Source organism: Leptomonas pyrrhocoris (assembly GCF_001293395.1).
Source record: "Leptomonas pyrrhocoris isolate H10 chromosome Unknown, whole genome shotgun sequence".
NCBI lineage: Eukaryota > Euglenozoa > Kinetoplastea > Trypanosomatida > Trypanosomatidae > Leptomonas > Leptomonas pyrrhocoris.
This window is the reverse complement of record NW_015438376.1, coordinates 383,047-399,290: the sequence shown is the minus strand read 5'-3', so window position 1 is coordinate 399,290 and position 16,244 is coordinate 383,047. Positions and strand designations below refer to the sequence as shown.

Sequence of the window (16,244 nt, the reverse complement as noted above, 5' to 3'; positions counted from 1 at the left end):
GAAAGTAGTGTGTGTGTGGGGGGGGGGGGGAGGGACGTAAGAAATGTCCTTTTGTAGTGGACAACAAAGGGATCGAAAGCCCGCACGCAGACACCCACACCCACACACCCTCGCACGCTGCTGCTTCTTCTTCAACATATACGCTTATTCCACTGCGAAAGCAGCTGCACGGCGAAGCACACGTTTGGCTTCACACGCGGCCGTGCTTGCACCAGCGCGTGGAGGAAGCTGTGGAACAGCTCCACCGCCACGTCCGGGTCAACCTCGAAGGCACCGTCGGCGCTTGCGCCGATGCAGTTCGACGGATCGCGAGCTTCGCTGCTTCCCCGTTCACGGATGCCGACACCTCCTCCGGTGTGCTGCTCCCGAGACCGTCGCAGCGCGGCGCGGCGGCAGCACGACCGGAAGACGTCCATATAGAAGAGGAACACCACACTGGGGCTGCGGGAAACACCCAGCTGGCAGTGCACCAAGCAAGCCGGTCGCAACAGGTCAACAGGACAGGTCTTTTCTACCTCTAGCTCGACAATTGGCGACGTAGAGGACTCGCTCAAGGAAAGCGGTGCGGCGCCACTTTGCAGAGCGCGGTGGACGTACTGTTGAAGACACAGGAGACGCGTGCGCGTGAGGAGCAGCAGCCGCAGCGCGGGTGACGTCGGGTCCAGTGTGGCGGCCACCGAGAGCCGTGACGGAGCTGCAGGCGGCGTCGCCAGCGCAGCGAATGGCGGCGGTGCCGGAGGCTCAGTTGTTGCCCATTCGTGCAGCTGATGCAGTACGGCAGTGAGTGGCTGCATAAGACTCTGCTTTCCCGTTACCTCTTGTAGCAGCGGGGTCGTAAGGTGCCCGACGCGCTCCAATCGTGTCGCCTGGTTGTCTTCGACAGGCAGGGCAACACCGTAGATGGGCACCGGTATGACGTACTCCGTCCCACGTTGAAGCACTTCATGAGGACGAGACCGACTCCCGACTTCGCACTCTTCTTTTGCTTTCTCACTTCGTGTGAAAGCGTCCAGTTCGCGCAGCAGCTTTGCGCAGGTGTGGGCAACGCTGCGTAGGCTGCGCACCTCGTGACGGCGCACACGTGCCCGAAACACCTCCAGTGCGGCGGGAAGACACGCGGCGGTGCTGTCGAACGCAGACGAGGCCGATTCCTTTGCACCATCGTGATCAGCGTCCGCTTGACGCGCCAGCGAGGGGCCCTCGTGCCAGTACTGCGACAGCGAACGCACAACACCGGTTGAGAATACCGCCACGGGATAGGAGCGCAGCACAACGTGGCAGCGAAAGCCTCCGTTTTCACTCGACGTGGACGGAGAACCCGACAGACGACCATCTGGAGATAAAAGGTGGTTCGCATCCTCTGCAGAGTGCTTCCCTTGTGCGGGATTGCCATTCTTCTCGTCGACACAGCTTGCCGCGTACGTGACATCTGCCGTCCCTTCCTCCGCCGCGTCGGCCTCCGCAGAGCACCACGGCAACAGCAAGATGGCAGCAGCACCTATCTCACTCGCATCAGAGGAGACAGCCGGCGATAACGCCGCGGACTCTGTCGAGGAGCTAATCGCATTACTCACCGGCACCGCATGCGCTACCGAGTCGGCATCGCGCTCATCACTGGAGGTAGAGGGAGACACGATGCGCTCCATCGCTACAGAGCTCAGTAATGACAATACGAGTCGCACAAAGACAACGCCGGCGTGGGCGTGAGAGCCGACGGCGCTCGTTGTGCTGCGCATTAGAAGCGCACGTCGACGTGCGAGGGCGGTGACGCGCGGCAGACTGGAGAGCAGCACGTGACCGCCTACTCGCGTGCTTTCAGCCGAGGGGCACAAATCGACGTCACGACCACTCTCATGTTGGTGAGAAAGGCTGCCGGTGCTGCTGCTTGTGTTGTTGCCGGCGGCTACGGGGGAAGTTGTGAGGAGGGGTATGGAGATCGCTCGAATGAACGCTGCCACCGCCGGCGTGGTGTCGTCTGCTGCGTCGACACGAAACATTGCTGTCACGAATTACGATGAAGAAGGCCGCATGAGAAACACGGCTCGCAAAAGTGGAGGGGGGGGGGGGGAACAGACACGAAAAGGAAGATACGTCAAACGAACAACGGACCGAGGTATTATCTTCGACAGGACGACTTCACATCGGCAACGGACCGAGAGGGAGAGAGCGTAAGACGCGCTCGTTTAAGCCGCGACAGAGACGCCAGCCGAGTTCATATTTATTGAGAACAACTTTCTGCTTCGCCTCCACAACAACAGAGACCGGATATCCACCCCTTGTATTGTTTTGGAACATATTCCCACAGCACAGATGCTGTAGTTGTACGCCTCCAAGGAAAACACGGAGAATAGAGATGAGGCCAGGCCCTTTTGCGCTTCGAGGCAGCGCCACACAAACACACACCGAAATAAAGCCGGCACGTTCATTATCTTTTTCTTTCTGTTTGCTCTCTTGTGATTTGGGATGTGCTGACGAGGGTGAACATTACAGAAGATTACAGTATAAAACAACAAACGAAGAAGAACAGGTACATGCAGAAGACCACCACCACGTCACAGAACAGCATCAGCAACAGATAGCCAAAGCATGCGTAGACTACCACGATTATAATACACACGCGTATAAAGAAAGAAAGAAGAAAAAAACATATTGTTGTCGGAAGGGTGAATGGGGCGAGCGGGCGGGGACGTGCAGACAACACAACGCACTCGACACATAATTTAAAGGTACAACAACCGATTCGCCACATTAGATCAAAGAAGCGCACGTCTGCACCTTGGCGTGCAGCAGCGGCAGTGCTCACACGCACGCAGGGAGAGAGCAGGAGGAAGAGAGCAGGAGGGAGAGAGAGAGAGGGAGAGAGAGAGAGGAGGGGGAGCAGAAACAACGCACGTCGCCTCCAGATCGGTCCGGGGTTTTCTCTATCGTCTCTCCCTCCCTTGCCTTACGTACTCGCCGCTGCCGCTGCCTTCACCTCCTTTTCATGCTTGGCCACGAGCGAATTCCACAGCTCCCCTACCTCCGGGTGGCGCTCCAGAAAAAGGTTCCACAGAAAAGCGCGCCCGCTGACGGGCTCTGAGATGTCCTCCGGCCGCACCGACGGCACGCGCTTCGCCGTGTCATCGGGGTCAATCGTGGGGTCGTACTTGTCCTTCGTGAAGTACGGGTTCCGCAGGGCTGCCTGGATCGTAACCCGGTCCCGCGGGTCCCAGCGGAGGCAGTCGATGATGAGCTGGATCTCATCCTCGTCCTCGTCGCCAAAGGGGCTACGCAGCAGCTCCTCCAGCCCAAAGTCGAGCGCCGTCGTCGGCGGCGCCGTCTTCACCAGCTTGTGAACTGAGCTGATGAACAGCTCCTTCGTGTCCTTGTCGCGGTAATCCGCGATGGAGTTGATCGCCGCTGCCGAGGGCTCGCCCAGCACCCGGTAAATGCTCAGCAATTGCGCCTTTCCACTCATCGCGGTCGTGTAGAAGAGCGGCCGGCCGATCAGCATCTCCGCCGCCAGGCAGCCGATGGACCACACATCCACGCCGTGGAAGCTCTCGTGGTCGATGAAGCCCACCGGGCTGTTGATCGCGACGGTCAGCGTCTCCGGCGCGGCGTACCACTGCGTGCAGTTGTCCAGCATTGTCTGCTCGTAGTCGGCCGCCGTGTTAAGACCGACGTCGCGGCCCTGGCCGAAGTCGGTGATGCGGGTGCCGTAGCTGCGATCGAGCATGATGTTTTCCGGCTTTAGATCCCGGTGGATCACCGGACACAGGTGCAGGTAGCCGACACCGCGAAAGATCTGATAGAGAATAAATTTGCGGTAGTCCTTGCTGAGTGGGTGAAGGCGCAGCCCGGTGAGCGGGCAGCAGACGCTCCCACCGAGGGGGACGCCGTCAGGGGGAGGGGCGGGTTCTACGTGCAACTCGTCCTCCCCCGCCGTCCTCGCCAGCGGAGACATGTCCTCCGTTGCCGTCGGCGTCTTGATGCTCTCCGTCGCTCCGTCGGGGCTCGTGCTGGTCATGTTACTCCTCTTCCGCTCACCTCTTTTCTCTACCACATTATTAGTATCATCATTATTCTCTGCCGTGCTGCTCTCCTCTACCGACTTCACCAGTGCCGTCAGCCTTCGCCACATGGCGGCGTACTGCGGGTCCAGCTCCGCCGCCGTCACCTCCATCGAGTCGAGCACCTCGCGCAGGGTGTAATCCATCTTCTTCATCACCACATACACGCTATCAAAGGTGCACTGCAGGTTCAAAATGGACTCGTATGTCATCATCTCTACTCCTCCCAGCGGAATAAAGAAGTCCGTGGCGGAGATGACGTTGTCGTGCTGGAAGGCCATCATCAGCTGGATCTCCCGCGTAGCGCAGAGCCACATGCGCGGTTGGTTGTGCTCGAACAGCTGCCGGAGTTTTTTTACTGCGACGAGGGTGGCGCTATCGTACATCTCCTCCCGATCCTCCAGGGACAGAGAAGGGTCCTCGTACTCCACCGGCGGGTCTATCTGGAAGCTCTCCACTAAATCGTTGTCGCGCGCCGAGCAGACGAAGCCGTAGGTGCCCTGCCCGATCGGGCCCACCGCCTCGTAGCGCGAGAGCAGCTCAAAAATCTCCGTCGTCTCCTCGCCGTTCGCATTAAAGATCATCATACACCGCTTGGAGGCGAGGGGGTGCCGCAGGATGGTGGACAGGGGAACCTGCGACATGTTCGATGTCTCGTAAAACAAACAGACAAGAAAACGAGTAACAGTAATAATAATAAAAAACGCTGTAGCCGAGTTGTAAGATTATAGAGGAGAACAGCTACGGAAAAAACCAAACCACACACACACAGACACACAGACTGAAAAAAACAAAAAGCCAGTTCAATGAACACGCAACAACGAAGTTGCCAGAGCGGTGGCGCCAACGGAGAGCGCTCCACCAACCGGGAGAGAAGAGAACGAGAAATGTAAGGGCAAAGGCAACGTAGCTCGGCGGTTTCGAATTGTGTGAGAGAGAGAGAAGCACAGCAGACGGGAGAAAACAACAGTAACAAACTAAAATAATAAAAGAAAACGGAGCGAAACAAAAGAGAGAGGGAGCGAGAGATATCAAAGAAAAGGAAGGAAAAACGGGTCAAGACAACCAGGCGGTGTTCCGCTCTTCTTCTTTTCGTATGTAGCGCTGGAGGTGGTGGTGGCGACGGTGGAGGAGGTGCACGCGGCGTCGAAGCACTCAACGGCGGAGAGAAGAGCAGAGGGGAAGTAATTAAAGAGTACGAAGAGCCACAGCAGAAACAAACACCCCCCCCCCCACACACACAGAGAGAAAGATAAGAGAGGTACGGGTAACACCAACGGAGCGAACGCGGTGGGGATGCGTCCGCCACGGCTTTGCTTCCTTCTTCCGTTCTTCCGTTTCTTTTCTTCACCCTCTGTTCCTCCTTGCGTTTCAGGTAGTATTGGTTATATATGTTCAGGGGGTGACGGTTGTGTATCCGTGTGCGATGGGCTGCAGGCTCGTGGACTTGTCTCTATAATCTGGAAGATTAGCGCTACCAAACAACAACAGCAATAACCCACTCAAAGAAAGAAAAAAAGGAGGGTAAATTACAAACCCGAGCGAAGTATGAATATTCAAAAAGAAAAAACAAACAAAAAAGATTGGAAGAGGACGGAGCGAGGAAACGAAAGATGTAAATTATTTTGGGGTGAAGCAGAACGGCGGTATTTTGTAAACTTCCTTTCCTTTAGCGAAGAAGTTTTATAGAGGAAGAGATGGAGAAGAGATATGGGGGGAGGCGAGATGGAGAGCGATGCAGCAGATTTGCAACGCAGCAGGTAGCGACGACGTGTACGCATGTGGGCTTAAGAAAAACCAAGAAGGCGTCTTACAGACCGTCGTTCTCACATGTTCGGCTTTCTATTATATATATATTCGCTTTGAGGAAAGAGAAGCGCCGATCGCTCAGAAGAAAGCCGTAAAACCTTTCTTTTCCCTCAATGCTCACGTGCCCATCTTGAGGCAGCGTTGTATGGGAGCGCGCCATCGCTTTGCTTTCCCTGAGAAGGGGGGTCAACGGTGGCGGCGGCGGCCCAGCGTTGCGGTTTGTTTGTGTTATTCTTTTTTTCACTTTCCGTATTCATTGCCTCTGCGGCAGAAACTAAAGCGCCGTTATTACCTTCCTTCCTTTTTTTGGGAGGATTTACACGATCTTTCTTGTCACTTGTGAAGAAAAGGTAAGAAGGACTTCTTTGCGGGGTTCACGTACGCATACATATAAAAGGAAACGGGCATCAGCCGCCGCCGCAGCAAAACGGGAGCTGGACGGCGCTCTACACGCGCAGATAGCGTTAGAGGCCTTCGTTGCTACATCTCAAGTCGTCGACGCTAACGAGTCGAAACTGCGTTGAGGAAAACAACGGAGCCATCTTTTTGTTTGTTTTCTACATGGCGATGAAAGACATCCATTGCTTCTTGACTTCCCTAAAGCCATCGCCCCCTTTCATCATTTTTCACAGTTTTCTAACCGGGCTCCCACCGGCACTGCTCTTCCTCCGTTTTGGGGTTTTGCTTTCCAGAGGGAGCGAACGCCGTGCCTCGTAAAACAAGATGTCTGCGACTTCTGTACTCTGAGGTGAGTGACACCACAAAGAAGTTCGTGTACGGAACATCGATAGTGATGCGTCCGTGATATTGCTGATGGAGGCCGCGACGGAGGACAAGGCGATAACAACGGACGCCACCGCCTCCCTGGCTGAGCAAGCGTAAAAGATCGAGTCGAACAGAAACGTGGCCGCCATGAGAGCCGTCATGGACTCCCCACGGCGGGTCACCTCATCGTTGCTCTGCATGTAGCGGAAGATCACCCCGCCGCCCAACCACAAAACAGTCGCAAGGACAAGAGTGCAACACGCAGCAACAAGTGCCGTGGCGTACGAGTAGCGTCGCGCTAGCAGACCTTTGCCCTGACCCAGCGAGTTGCCAATACGAATTGCACCCGCCGCCGCAAGACCAACGTAGCCGCCAAAAAGCATGCTGTATAGCATCATCACAACGCTCCACACGGCTGCGCTGGTCGGGCCGAGGTTCGCCGCAGCCACGCCGAGCACCTCGAAGGACCACGAGTCCGCGCAGTTCGCCGCAAGGACGGGAATACCAACCTTCGTGAACTCCCACAGAGCCGCGCCGTTCGCAAGAACGGCCTTGATGTGCTCCGGCAGTGAGCGACCCGTCCAGCACTGGCGCAGACCGGCGTTGCGCAGCACACCCACTACCACCACGGCCAGCGTGAAGAACCGATTGATGCTGAGCGCGGCGATGATGCCCGGCAGCCCATTGTTGCGGAAGAGGAACAGCAGCGGCGGCAGCGTCAGCGCACCAGCGGCGGAGCACACCACGCCGAGCTGCGTGACGCGCTGCGACTGCGCGAACTTCAGGAAGCTGTTGACGAGCATCATGGGGGCGGCGATGAAGACGGACATGCGCAGGAAGTACGCCGTGTCCGCCACGAGGTCGGCATGGATGAGCAGCGCCAGGACGGGGTCGCAGAAGAAGTAGAAGACGGCGATGGGGAGGTACGCCGCGAAGGTGCACACGACGCTGCGGAGGAAGATGGCCGCGATCTCGGGGCTGTGCTTGCGCCGGCCGTGCTCCTGCGTCGCAAGGGTGTCGAGTGTGTAGGCGAAGCCAGCGCCAATACTCATAGCGGTTAACGTTGTGAAGGTCAGCCCCGTAGCCGCTGCGGCGAACTTCTCCGTGGAAAGATAGTGTCCCATGAACACCGTTGTGATGAAGGACATGCTCAGGCGCAACACGTGCGTGACGGTCACGGGCAGCGCAAGCCGCACGAGCAGCGTCACGAGCATGAGGAGCGGCGTGTGCTCGTCAGCGTCGTCGGAGGCGATGCCGCCGGACTGCGTGCGCATCTGGTCGGCGGTGGAGAGGAAGGGCAGCTCCATGTAGCGCCACGGGGCGGGTGCGATGGGGAGGGGACTGCCGCACTCCTCGATGAGCTCCTCCGCGGCGGCGGCCGTGTCGGCGCTGCTGCTGCTGCTGCTGCAATCCGCAGTGACGCACGCCGGCGCAAAGGCGGACGCGGCGCGCGGCGATGCGGGGTAGAAGTGCGAGAGGACCTCCGTGGTGGTTCTCAGCAGCTCGTCGTGGGAGGCGGGCAGCGCCACGGCCGGCACCGCCTCCCCCGCCACGGCGACGGCGCTCGGCGCGTCCTGCACCGGTGTGGTGGTGGCCGGGACGGGCTGCCGGGGGGAGGCGGTGGTGGCGGCATCGGTGGTGGCCGGGCTGCTGTGCTGCGCGGCGTTGTTGCCGCTGCGACTGGTCATGTGGATGGTGCACGCGTGCTGCTGACTGTTGGACGTGTGGGGTGGTCGAGTGGCCGGAGAGGCGTGAGCTGAGAGTGACGGTGTAGCACCACAAATATCCCCAGCAGCAGCGTCTGCACGGTGACAGGTATTTGATGATTCACGGCTGAATTGAATGCGGAGGAGGGGGGAGGGGGTAAGCCAAAGGAAGGGTGCGATAAAGACAACGAAGAGGTGGGCGAGGGAAAGAGACGGGAGATGAATGAAGGACCCCTGCACGGAATAAAAGAAAGCTAAAAGCGGGCGGAGGGCAAAAGCCCAAAGGAAACGCGCGCCGTGCGTCGATGGGTGAGGCATGGAGTGCAGTCGCAGTGTCTGACGACGGCGGTGCTCCGTGTGCAGCGCGGCGGCTTCACATCCCCCCCCCCCCCGACTGCCGTAACCACAGAGCTGATAAAACAAAAGAAAAGCTGCCGGTGATGCTCCCTCGATCCCCTGACACCGAGCCTCACAGCTCTGCAAAACAACAACTATCGGGGTAAAACGCGCTACTGATTTATTTAGTGTTGGGACACCACGAGAAGTACTTCACTAACAAGAGGGAAAAGCCGGTGTGTGGATACAGACGAAGCTGCAGAGGCATCAACAGTTGTTTTATATTGAAAGAGCCTCGCCTCCCCCTCCTCGTCTCAAAAACACTAGCAGATTCCATTATTCAAGGGACAGTCTCCGTAGTCGTTCTACACCCCACGCTCCAATTTGCAGGGGTCCGTGGTGCAGACAACTGGCGTGTGCGCCGAGACATGAAGGTAGATGGGAGGGGGAGAGAGGGCGACAACAGTAAGACACCAACGAAACCTCCCCAAGTATCACTCTGCTCTTTCCCCTTCTATGGGCTGCGTGACGGCACTGCATGTACACAGAGGAGCCAATTTCGCAGCGGTCCAATACAGCAAGCGAGAGCACCATCGCCACCGCAAAACAACAACAACAGCAACAATACGCAATGAAATGCACCTGTGGGGGCACAGGGGTGGGGAGCGGAAATGGAGATAGAGAGAGGGAGGGACAGAGAGCCCAACGCACCGCAAACGAGCAATGCAGGAGAGGCGAGAACAGCAGCGGCAACGAGGAGAGAAGAGAGGAATCGAAGAAGCCGAAGGATCAGCTAATCGAAGAACCGTTACGTGATGGTGCCGGTGCGATCTGCACGACGAAACACCGGCAAGCCCGGGATTAAAAATAAAAAGAAAACAACAAACTCATTTTAGAAACGCTTTTGAGGTCAAACGGTGAAGTGAATTGTAAAGGAAAACAAACAAACATAACAAACAGTAACAGTAATAGTCGAGTTTTCATACCGTCAACCACCACAACACGGACACACACACACACATACGTAAGCCACCAAGCGGAGGTGAATAGTCGATAACATTGCCGTTGCCACCCTCCCCGCAAAAAACAACACCACAAAGTCAAACGTTTCTCCTGTCATGGTAATGAAGGGAGTGAACAAATATGTTCTGCTTTACAGGCCGCAACGCACACACACACACACATACACACGTGGGCAGCAGCAGCAGCAAAACGTGTACTGAACGGCGCTCTACACGTGCAGATAACGTTATGGCCTTCGTTGCTACATCTCAAGTCGTCGACGCTAACGAGTCGAAACTGCGTTGAGGAAAACAACGGAGCCATCTTTTTGTTTGTTTTCTACATGGCGATGAAAGACATCCATTGCTTCTTGACTTCCCTAAAGCCATCGCCCCCTTTCATCATTTTTCACAGTTTTCTAACCGGGCTCCCACCGGCACTGCTCTTCCTCCGTTTTGGGGTTTTGCTTTCCAGAGGGAGCGAACGCCGTGCCTCGTAAAACAAGATGTCTGCGACTTCTGTACTCTGAGGTGAGTGACACCACAAAGAAGTTCGTGTACGGAACATCGATAGTGATGCGTCCGTGATATTGCTGATGGAGGCCGCGACGGAGGACAAGGCGATAACAACGGACGCCACCGCCTCCCTGGCTGAGCAAGCGTAAAAGATCGAGTCGAACAGAAACGTGGCCGCCATGAGAGCCGTCATGGACTCCCCACGGCGGGTCACCTCATCGTTGCTCTGCATGTAGCGGAAGATCACCCCGCCGCCCAACCACAAAACAGTCGCAAGGACAAGAGTGCAACACGCAGCAACAAGTGCCGTGGCGTACGAGTAGCGTCGCGCTAGCAGACCTTTGCCCTGACCCAGCGAGTTGCCAATACGAATTGCACCCGCCGCCGCAAGACCAACGTAGCCGCCAAAAAGCATGCTGTATAGCATCATCACAACGCTCCACACGGCTGCGCTGGTCGGGCCGAGGTTCGCCGCAGCCACGCCGAGCACCTCGAAGGACCACGAGTCCGCGCAGTTCGCCGCAAGGACGGGAATACCAACCTTCGTGAACTCCCACAGAGCCGCGCCGTTCGCAAGAACGGCCTTGATGTGCTCCGGCAGTGAGCGACCCGTCCAGCACTGGCGCAGACCGGCGTTGCGCAGCACACCCACTACCACCACGGCCAGCGTGAAGAACCGATTGATGCTGAGCGCGGCGATGATGCCCGGCAGCCCATTGTTGCGGAAGAGGAACAGCAGCGGCGGCAGCGTCAGCGCACCAGCGGCGGAGCACACCACGCCGAGCTGCGTGACGCGCTGCGACTGCGCGAACTTCAGGAAGCTGTTGACGAGCATCATGGGGGCGGCGATGAAGACGGACATGCGCAGGAAGTACGCCGTGTCCGCCACGAGGTCGGCATGGATGAGCAGCGCCAGGACGGGGTCGCAGAAGAAGTAGAAGACGGCGATGGGGAGGTACGCCGCGAAGGTGCACACGACGCTGCGGAGGAAGATGGCCGCGATCTCGGGGCTGTGCTTGCGCCGGCCGTGCTCCTGCGTCGCAAGGGTGTCGAGTGTGTAGGCGAAGCCAGCGCCAATACTCATAGCGGTTAACGTTGTGAAGGTCAGCCCCGTAGCCGCTGCGGCGAACTTCTCCGTGGAAAGATAGTGTCCCATGAACACCGTTGTGATGAAGGACATGCTCAGGCGCAACACGTGCGTGACGGTCACGGGCAGCGCAAGCCGCACGAGCAGCGTCACGAGCATGAGGAGCGGCGTGTGCTCGTCAGCGTCGTCGGAGGCGATGCCGCCGGACTGCGTGCGCATCTGGTCGGCGGTGGAGAGGAAGGGCAGCTCCATGTAGCGCCACGGGGCGGGTGCGATGGGGAGGGGACTGCCGCACTCCTCGATGAGCTCCTCCGCGGCGGCGGCCGTGTCGGCGCTGCTGCTGCTGCTGCTGCAATCCGCAGTGACGCACGCCGGCGCAAAGGCGGACGCGGCGCGCGGCGATGCGGGGTAGAAGTGCGAGAGGACCTCCGTGGTGGTTCTCAGCAGCTCGTCGTGGGAGGCGGGCAGCGCCACGGCCGGCACCGCCTCCCCCGCCACGGCGACGGCGCTCGGCGCGTCCTGCACCGGTGTGGTGGTGGCCGGGACGGGCTGCCGGGGGGAGGCGGTGGTGGCGGCATCGGTGGTGGCCGGGCTGCTGTGCTGCGCGGCGTTGTTGCCGCTGCGACTGGTCATGTGGATGGTGCACGCGTGCTGCTGACTGTTGGACGTGTGGGGTGGTCGAGTGGCCGGAGAGGCGTGAGCTGAGAGTGACGGTGTAGCACCACAAATATCCCCAGCAGCAGCGTCTGCACGGTGACAGGTATTTGATGATTCACGGCTGAATTGAATGCGGAGGAGGGGGGAGGGGGTAAGCCAAAGGAAGGGTGCGATAAAGACAACGAAGAGGTGGGCGAGGGAAAGAGACGGGAGATGAATGAAGGACCCCTGCACGGAATAAAAGAAAGCTAAAAGCGGGCGGAGGGCAAAAGCCCAAAGGAAACGCGCGCCGTGCGTCGATGGGTGAGGCATGGAGTGCAGTCGCAGTGTCTGACGACGGCGGTGCTCCGTGTGCAGCGCGGCGGCTTCACATCCCCCCCCCCCCCGACTGCCGTAACCACAGAGCTGATAAAACAAAAGAAAAGCTGCCGGTGATGCTCCCTCGATCCCCTGACACCGAGCCTCACAGCTCTGCAAAACAACAACTATCGGGGTAAAACGCGCTACTGATTTATTTAGTGTTGGGACACCACGAGAAGTACTTCACTAACAAGAGGGAAAAGCCGGTGTGTGGATACAGACGAAGCTGCAGAGGCATCAACAGTTGTTTTATATTGAAAGAGCCTCGCCTCCCCCTCCTCGTCTCAAAAACACTAGCAGATTCCATTATTCAAGGGACAGTCTCCGTAGTCGTTCTACACCCCACGCTCCAATTTGCAGGGGTCCGTGGTGCAGACAACTGGCGTGTGCGCCGAGACATGAAGGTAGATGGGAGGGGGAGAGAGGGCGACAACAGTAAGACACCAACGAAACCTCCCCAAGTATCACTCTGCTCTTTCCCCTTCTATGGGCTGCGTGACGGCACTGCATGTACACAGAGGAGCCAATTTCGCAGCGGTCCAATACAGCAAGCGAGAGCACCATCGCCACCGCAAAACAACAACAACAGCAACAATACGCAATGAAATGCACCTGTGGGGGCACAGGGGTGGGGAGCGGAAATGGAGATAGAGAGAGGGAGGGACAGAGAGCCCAACGCACCGCAAACGAGCAATGCAGGAGAGGCGAGAACAGCAGCGGCAACGAGGAGAGAAGAGAGGAATCGAAGAAGCCGAAGGATCAGCTAATCGAAGAACCGTTACGTGATGGTGCCGGTGCGATCTGCACGACGAAACACCGGCAAGCCCGGGATTAAAAATAAAAAGAAAACAACAAACTCATTTTAGAAACGCTTTTGAGGTCAAACGGTGAAGTGAATTGTAAAGGAAAACAAACAAACATAACAAACAGTAACAGTAATAGTCGAGTTTTCATACCGTCAACCACCACAACACGGACACACACACACACATACGTAAGCCACCAAGCGGAGGTGAATAGTCGATAACATTGCCGTTGCCACCCTCCCCGCAAAAAACAACACCACAAAGTCAAACGTTTCTCCTGTCATGGTAATGAAGGGAGTGAACAAATATGTTCTGCTTTACAGGCCGCAACGCACACACACACACACATACACACGTGGGCAGCAGCAGCAGCAAAACGTGTACTGAACGGCGCTCTACACGTGCAGATAACGTTATGGCCTTCGTTGCTACATCTCAAGTCGTCGACGCTAACGAGTCGAAACTGCGTTGAGGAAAACAACGGAGCCATCTTTTTGTTTGTTTTCTACATGGCGATGAAAGACATCCATTGCTTCTTGACTTCCCTAAAGCCATCGCCCCCTTTCATCATTTTTCACAGTTTTCTAACCGGGCTCCCACCGGCACTGCTCTTCCTCCGTTTTGGGGTTTTGCTTTCCAGAGGGAGCGAACGCCGTGCCTCGTAAAACAAGATGTCTGCGACTTCTGTACTCTGAGGTGAGTGACACCACAAAGAAGTTCGTGTACGGAACATCGATAGTGATGCGTCCGTGATATTGCTGATGGAGGCCGCGACGGAGGACAAGGCGATAACAACGGACGCCACCGCCTCCCTGGCTGAGCAAGCGTAAAAGATCGAGTCGAACAGAAACGTGGCCGCCATGAGAGCCGTCATGGACTCCCCACGGCGGGTCACCTCATCGTTGCTCTGCATGTAGCGGAAGATCACCCCGCCGCCCAACCACAAAACAGTCGCAAGGACAAGAGTGCAACACGCAGCAACAAGTGCCGTGGCGTACGAGTAGCGTCGCGCTAGCAGACCTTTGCCCTGACCCAGCGAGTTGCCAATACGAATTGCACCCGCCGCCGCAAGACCAACGTAGCCGCCAAAAAGCATGCTGTATAGCATCATCACAACGCTCCACACGGCTGCGCTGGTCGGGCCGAGGTTCGCCGCAGCCACGCCGAGCACCTCGAAGGACCACGAGTCCGCGCAGTTCGCCGCAAGGACGGGAATACCAACCTTCGTGAACTCCCACAGAGCCGCGCCGTTCGCAAGAACGGCCTTGATGTGCTCCGGCAGTGAGCGACCCGTCCAGCACTGGCGCAGACCGGCGTTGCGCAGCACACCCACTACCACCACGGCCAGCGTGAAGAACCGATTGATGCTGAGCGCGGCGATGATGCCCGGCAGCCCATTGTTGCGGAAGAGGAACAGCAGCGGCGGCAGCGTCAGCGCACCAGCGGCGGAGCACACCACGCCGAGCTGCGTGACGCGCTGCGACTGCGCGAACTTCAGGAAGCTGTTGACGAGCATCATGGGGGCGGCGATGAAGACGGACATGCGCAGGAAGTACGCCGTGTCCGCCACGAGGTCGGCATGGATGAGCAGCGCCAGGACGGGGTCGCAGAAGAAGTAGAAGACGGCGATGGGGAGGTACGCCGCGAAGGTGCACACGACGCTGCGGAGGAAGATGGCCGCGATCTCGGGGCTGTGCTTGCGCCGGCCGTGCTCCTGCGTCGCAAGGGTGTCGAGTGTGTAGGCGAAGCCAGCGCCAATACTCATAGCGGTTAACGTTGTGAAGGTCAGCCCCGTAGCCGCTGCGGCGAACTTCTCCGTGGAAAGATAGTGTCCCATGAACACCGTTGTGATGAAGGACATGCTCAGGCGCAACACGTGCGTGACGGTCACGGGCAGCGCAAGCCGCACGAGCAGCGTCACGAGCATGAGGAGCGGCGTGTGCTCGTCAGCGTCGTCGGAGGCGATGCCGCCGGACTGCGTGCGCATCTGGTCGGCGGTGGAGAGGAAGGGCAGCTCCATGTAGCGCCACGGGGCGGGTGCGATGGGGAGGGGACTGCCGCACTCCTCGATGAGCTCCTCCGCGGCGGCGGCCGTGTCGGCGCTGCTGCTGCTGCTGCTGCAATCCGCAGTGACGCACGCCGGCGCAAAGGCGGACGCGGCGCGCGGCGATGCGGGGTAGAAGTGCGAGAGGACCTCCGTGGTGGTTCTCAGCAGCTCGTCGTGGGAGGCGGGCAGCGCCACGGCCGGCACCGCCTCCCCCGCCACGGCGACGGCGCTCGGCGCGTCCTGCACCGGTGTGGTGGTGGCCGGGACGGGCTGCCGGGGGGAGGCGGTGGTGGCGGCATCGGTGGTGGCCGGGCTGCTGTGCTGCGCGGCGTTGTTGCCGCTGCGACTGGTCATGTGGAAGGTAAGGAAAAAAGAGTTGTGCTGATGAGACTCAGAGCTGCGCTTGCGGAGCGGACATGAATGGTACGACAGCGGTACCGGTGGGGCCCGACAGAAGAACAAGAACGGCTCCTGAGAGGCACAGTGGAAAGAAACAACACCAGGCCGAATAAGTGGGGCGGACGTGAGGAGTACGGAGCAAACAAATGTTGTCTGCACGCTTGTGTCAAAGACGATAATAGTCCTAAAGGGAAGGAGAGTAAAAAAAGGATATTGAAGCCGCTTAGCGTAGCCTCGTTGCTTACGTTGTGCAGCGGTGACAGTGAGTAACACGCGACGACAACAAAGACCGGCAATTGATGTGCTCGTTGCGGTTATGGAGGAGGCGATAGGGAGAGATGAGAAGTGGCCTTCCAGAGAAGTGTGAAGCGTAGGAGGAAGCGAGTCGAGGCCCGTTTGGTAGAGGTACGTGCATCGATGGACGAGAATTAAACCAAAGGAGAAACCGCAAGTGCAGCTCTCCGGTAGCGGCGTCCAGCAACAAGTGTGAAGAAAGCCGAAGCGTCCGTGCTGCGGCGGTGCTGTAAAACGGCAACTGGAAAAAAAAAACTTATAGAGTGTTTCATCACTTTCATTTTTAGCTTGTCATGGCGAGTGACCGCTGATCTCGTCGTTTATATGTTTTCCCTTGCGTGTGTATGTTCGCACCTGAAAGCGAAGCAGTCGGCACCACCCGACGGCTCGCTGGCATCATCAGGCACCA

The 16,244-nt window shown here is 58.0% G+C and overlaps 5 protein-coding genes across 6 annotated transcripts; all 5 read right to left on the bottom strand.

The window, feature by feature from the left end:
* Positions 1-131: 131 nt before the first annotated feature.
* Positions 132-2,043, bottom strand: ABB37_07793 (hypothetical protein; the record flags this gene model as incomplete). Of its 2 annotated transcripts, none has more annotated exons than XM_015806558.1 (1): positions 132-2,043. In XM_015806558.1, the coding sequence occupies exon 1, from the start codon at positions 1,995-1,997 to the stop codon at positions 132-134; it is 1,866 nt and encodes a 621-aa protein (XP_015654922.1). In that variant the 5' UTR covers positions 1,998-2,043. The 2 variants fall into 2 exon arrangements, with proteins under 2 accessions (XP_015654922.1, XP_015654923.1); XM_015806559.1 differs by having other exon boundaries at positions 132-2,001.
* Positions 2,044-2,944: 901 nt separating this feature from the next.
* On the bottom strand, positions 2,945-5,721 carry ABB37_07792 (putative protein kinase; the record flags this gene model as incomplete). The annotated part of the gene is made up of 1 exon (XM_015806557.1): positions 2,945-5,721. Exon 1 carries the CDS (start codon positions 4,694-4,696, stop codon positions 2,945-2,947), a length of 1,752 nt encoding a protein of 583 aa, XP_015654921.1. The 5' UTR covers positions 4,697-5,721.
* Positions 5,722-6,487: 766 nt separating this feature from the next.
* ABB37_07791 (putative membrane transporter) lies at positions 6,488-8,461 on the bottom strand (the record flags this gene model as incomplete). Its single annotated transcript, XM_015806556.1, has 1 exon — positions 6,488-8,461. The coding sequence occupies exon 1, from the start codon at positions 8,312-8,314 to the stop codon at positions 6,488-6,490; it is 1,827 nt and encodes a 608-aa protein (XP_015654920.1). The 5' UTR covers positions 8,315-8,461.
* A 1,617-nt stretch (positions 8,462-10,078) lies between these two features.
* On the bottom strand, positions 10,079-12,242 carry ABB37_07790 (putative membrane transporter; the record flags this gene model as incomplete). Its single annotated transcript, XM_015806555.1, has 1 exon — positions 10,079-12,242. Exon 1 carries the CDS (start codon positions 11,903-11,905, stop codon positions 10,079-10,081), a length of 1,827 nt encoding a protein of 608 aa, XP_015654919.1. The 5' UTR covers positions 11,906-12,242.
* A 1,427-nt stretch (positions 12,243-13,669) lies between these two features.
* On the bottom strand, positions 13,670-15,783 carry ABB37_07789 (putative membrane transporter; the record flags this gene model as incomplete). The annotated part of the gene is made up of 1 exon (XM_015806554.1): positions 13,670-15,783. The coding sequence occupies exon 1, from the start codon at positions 15,494-15,496 to the stop codon at positions 13,670-13,672; it is 1,827 nt and encodes a 608-aa protein (XP_015654918.1). The 5' UTR covers positions 15,497-15,783.
* Between the last annotated feature and the right edge of the window lie 461 nt (positions 15,784-16,244).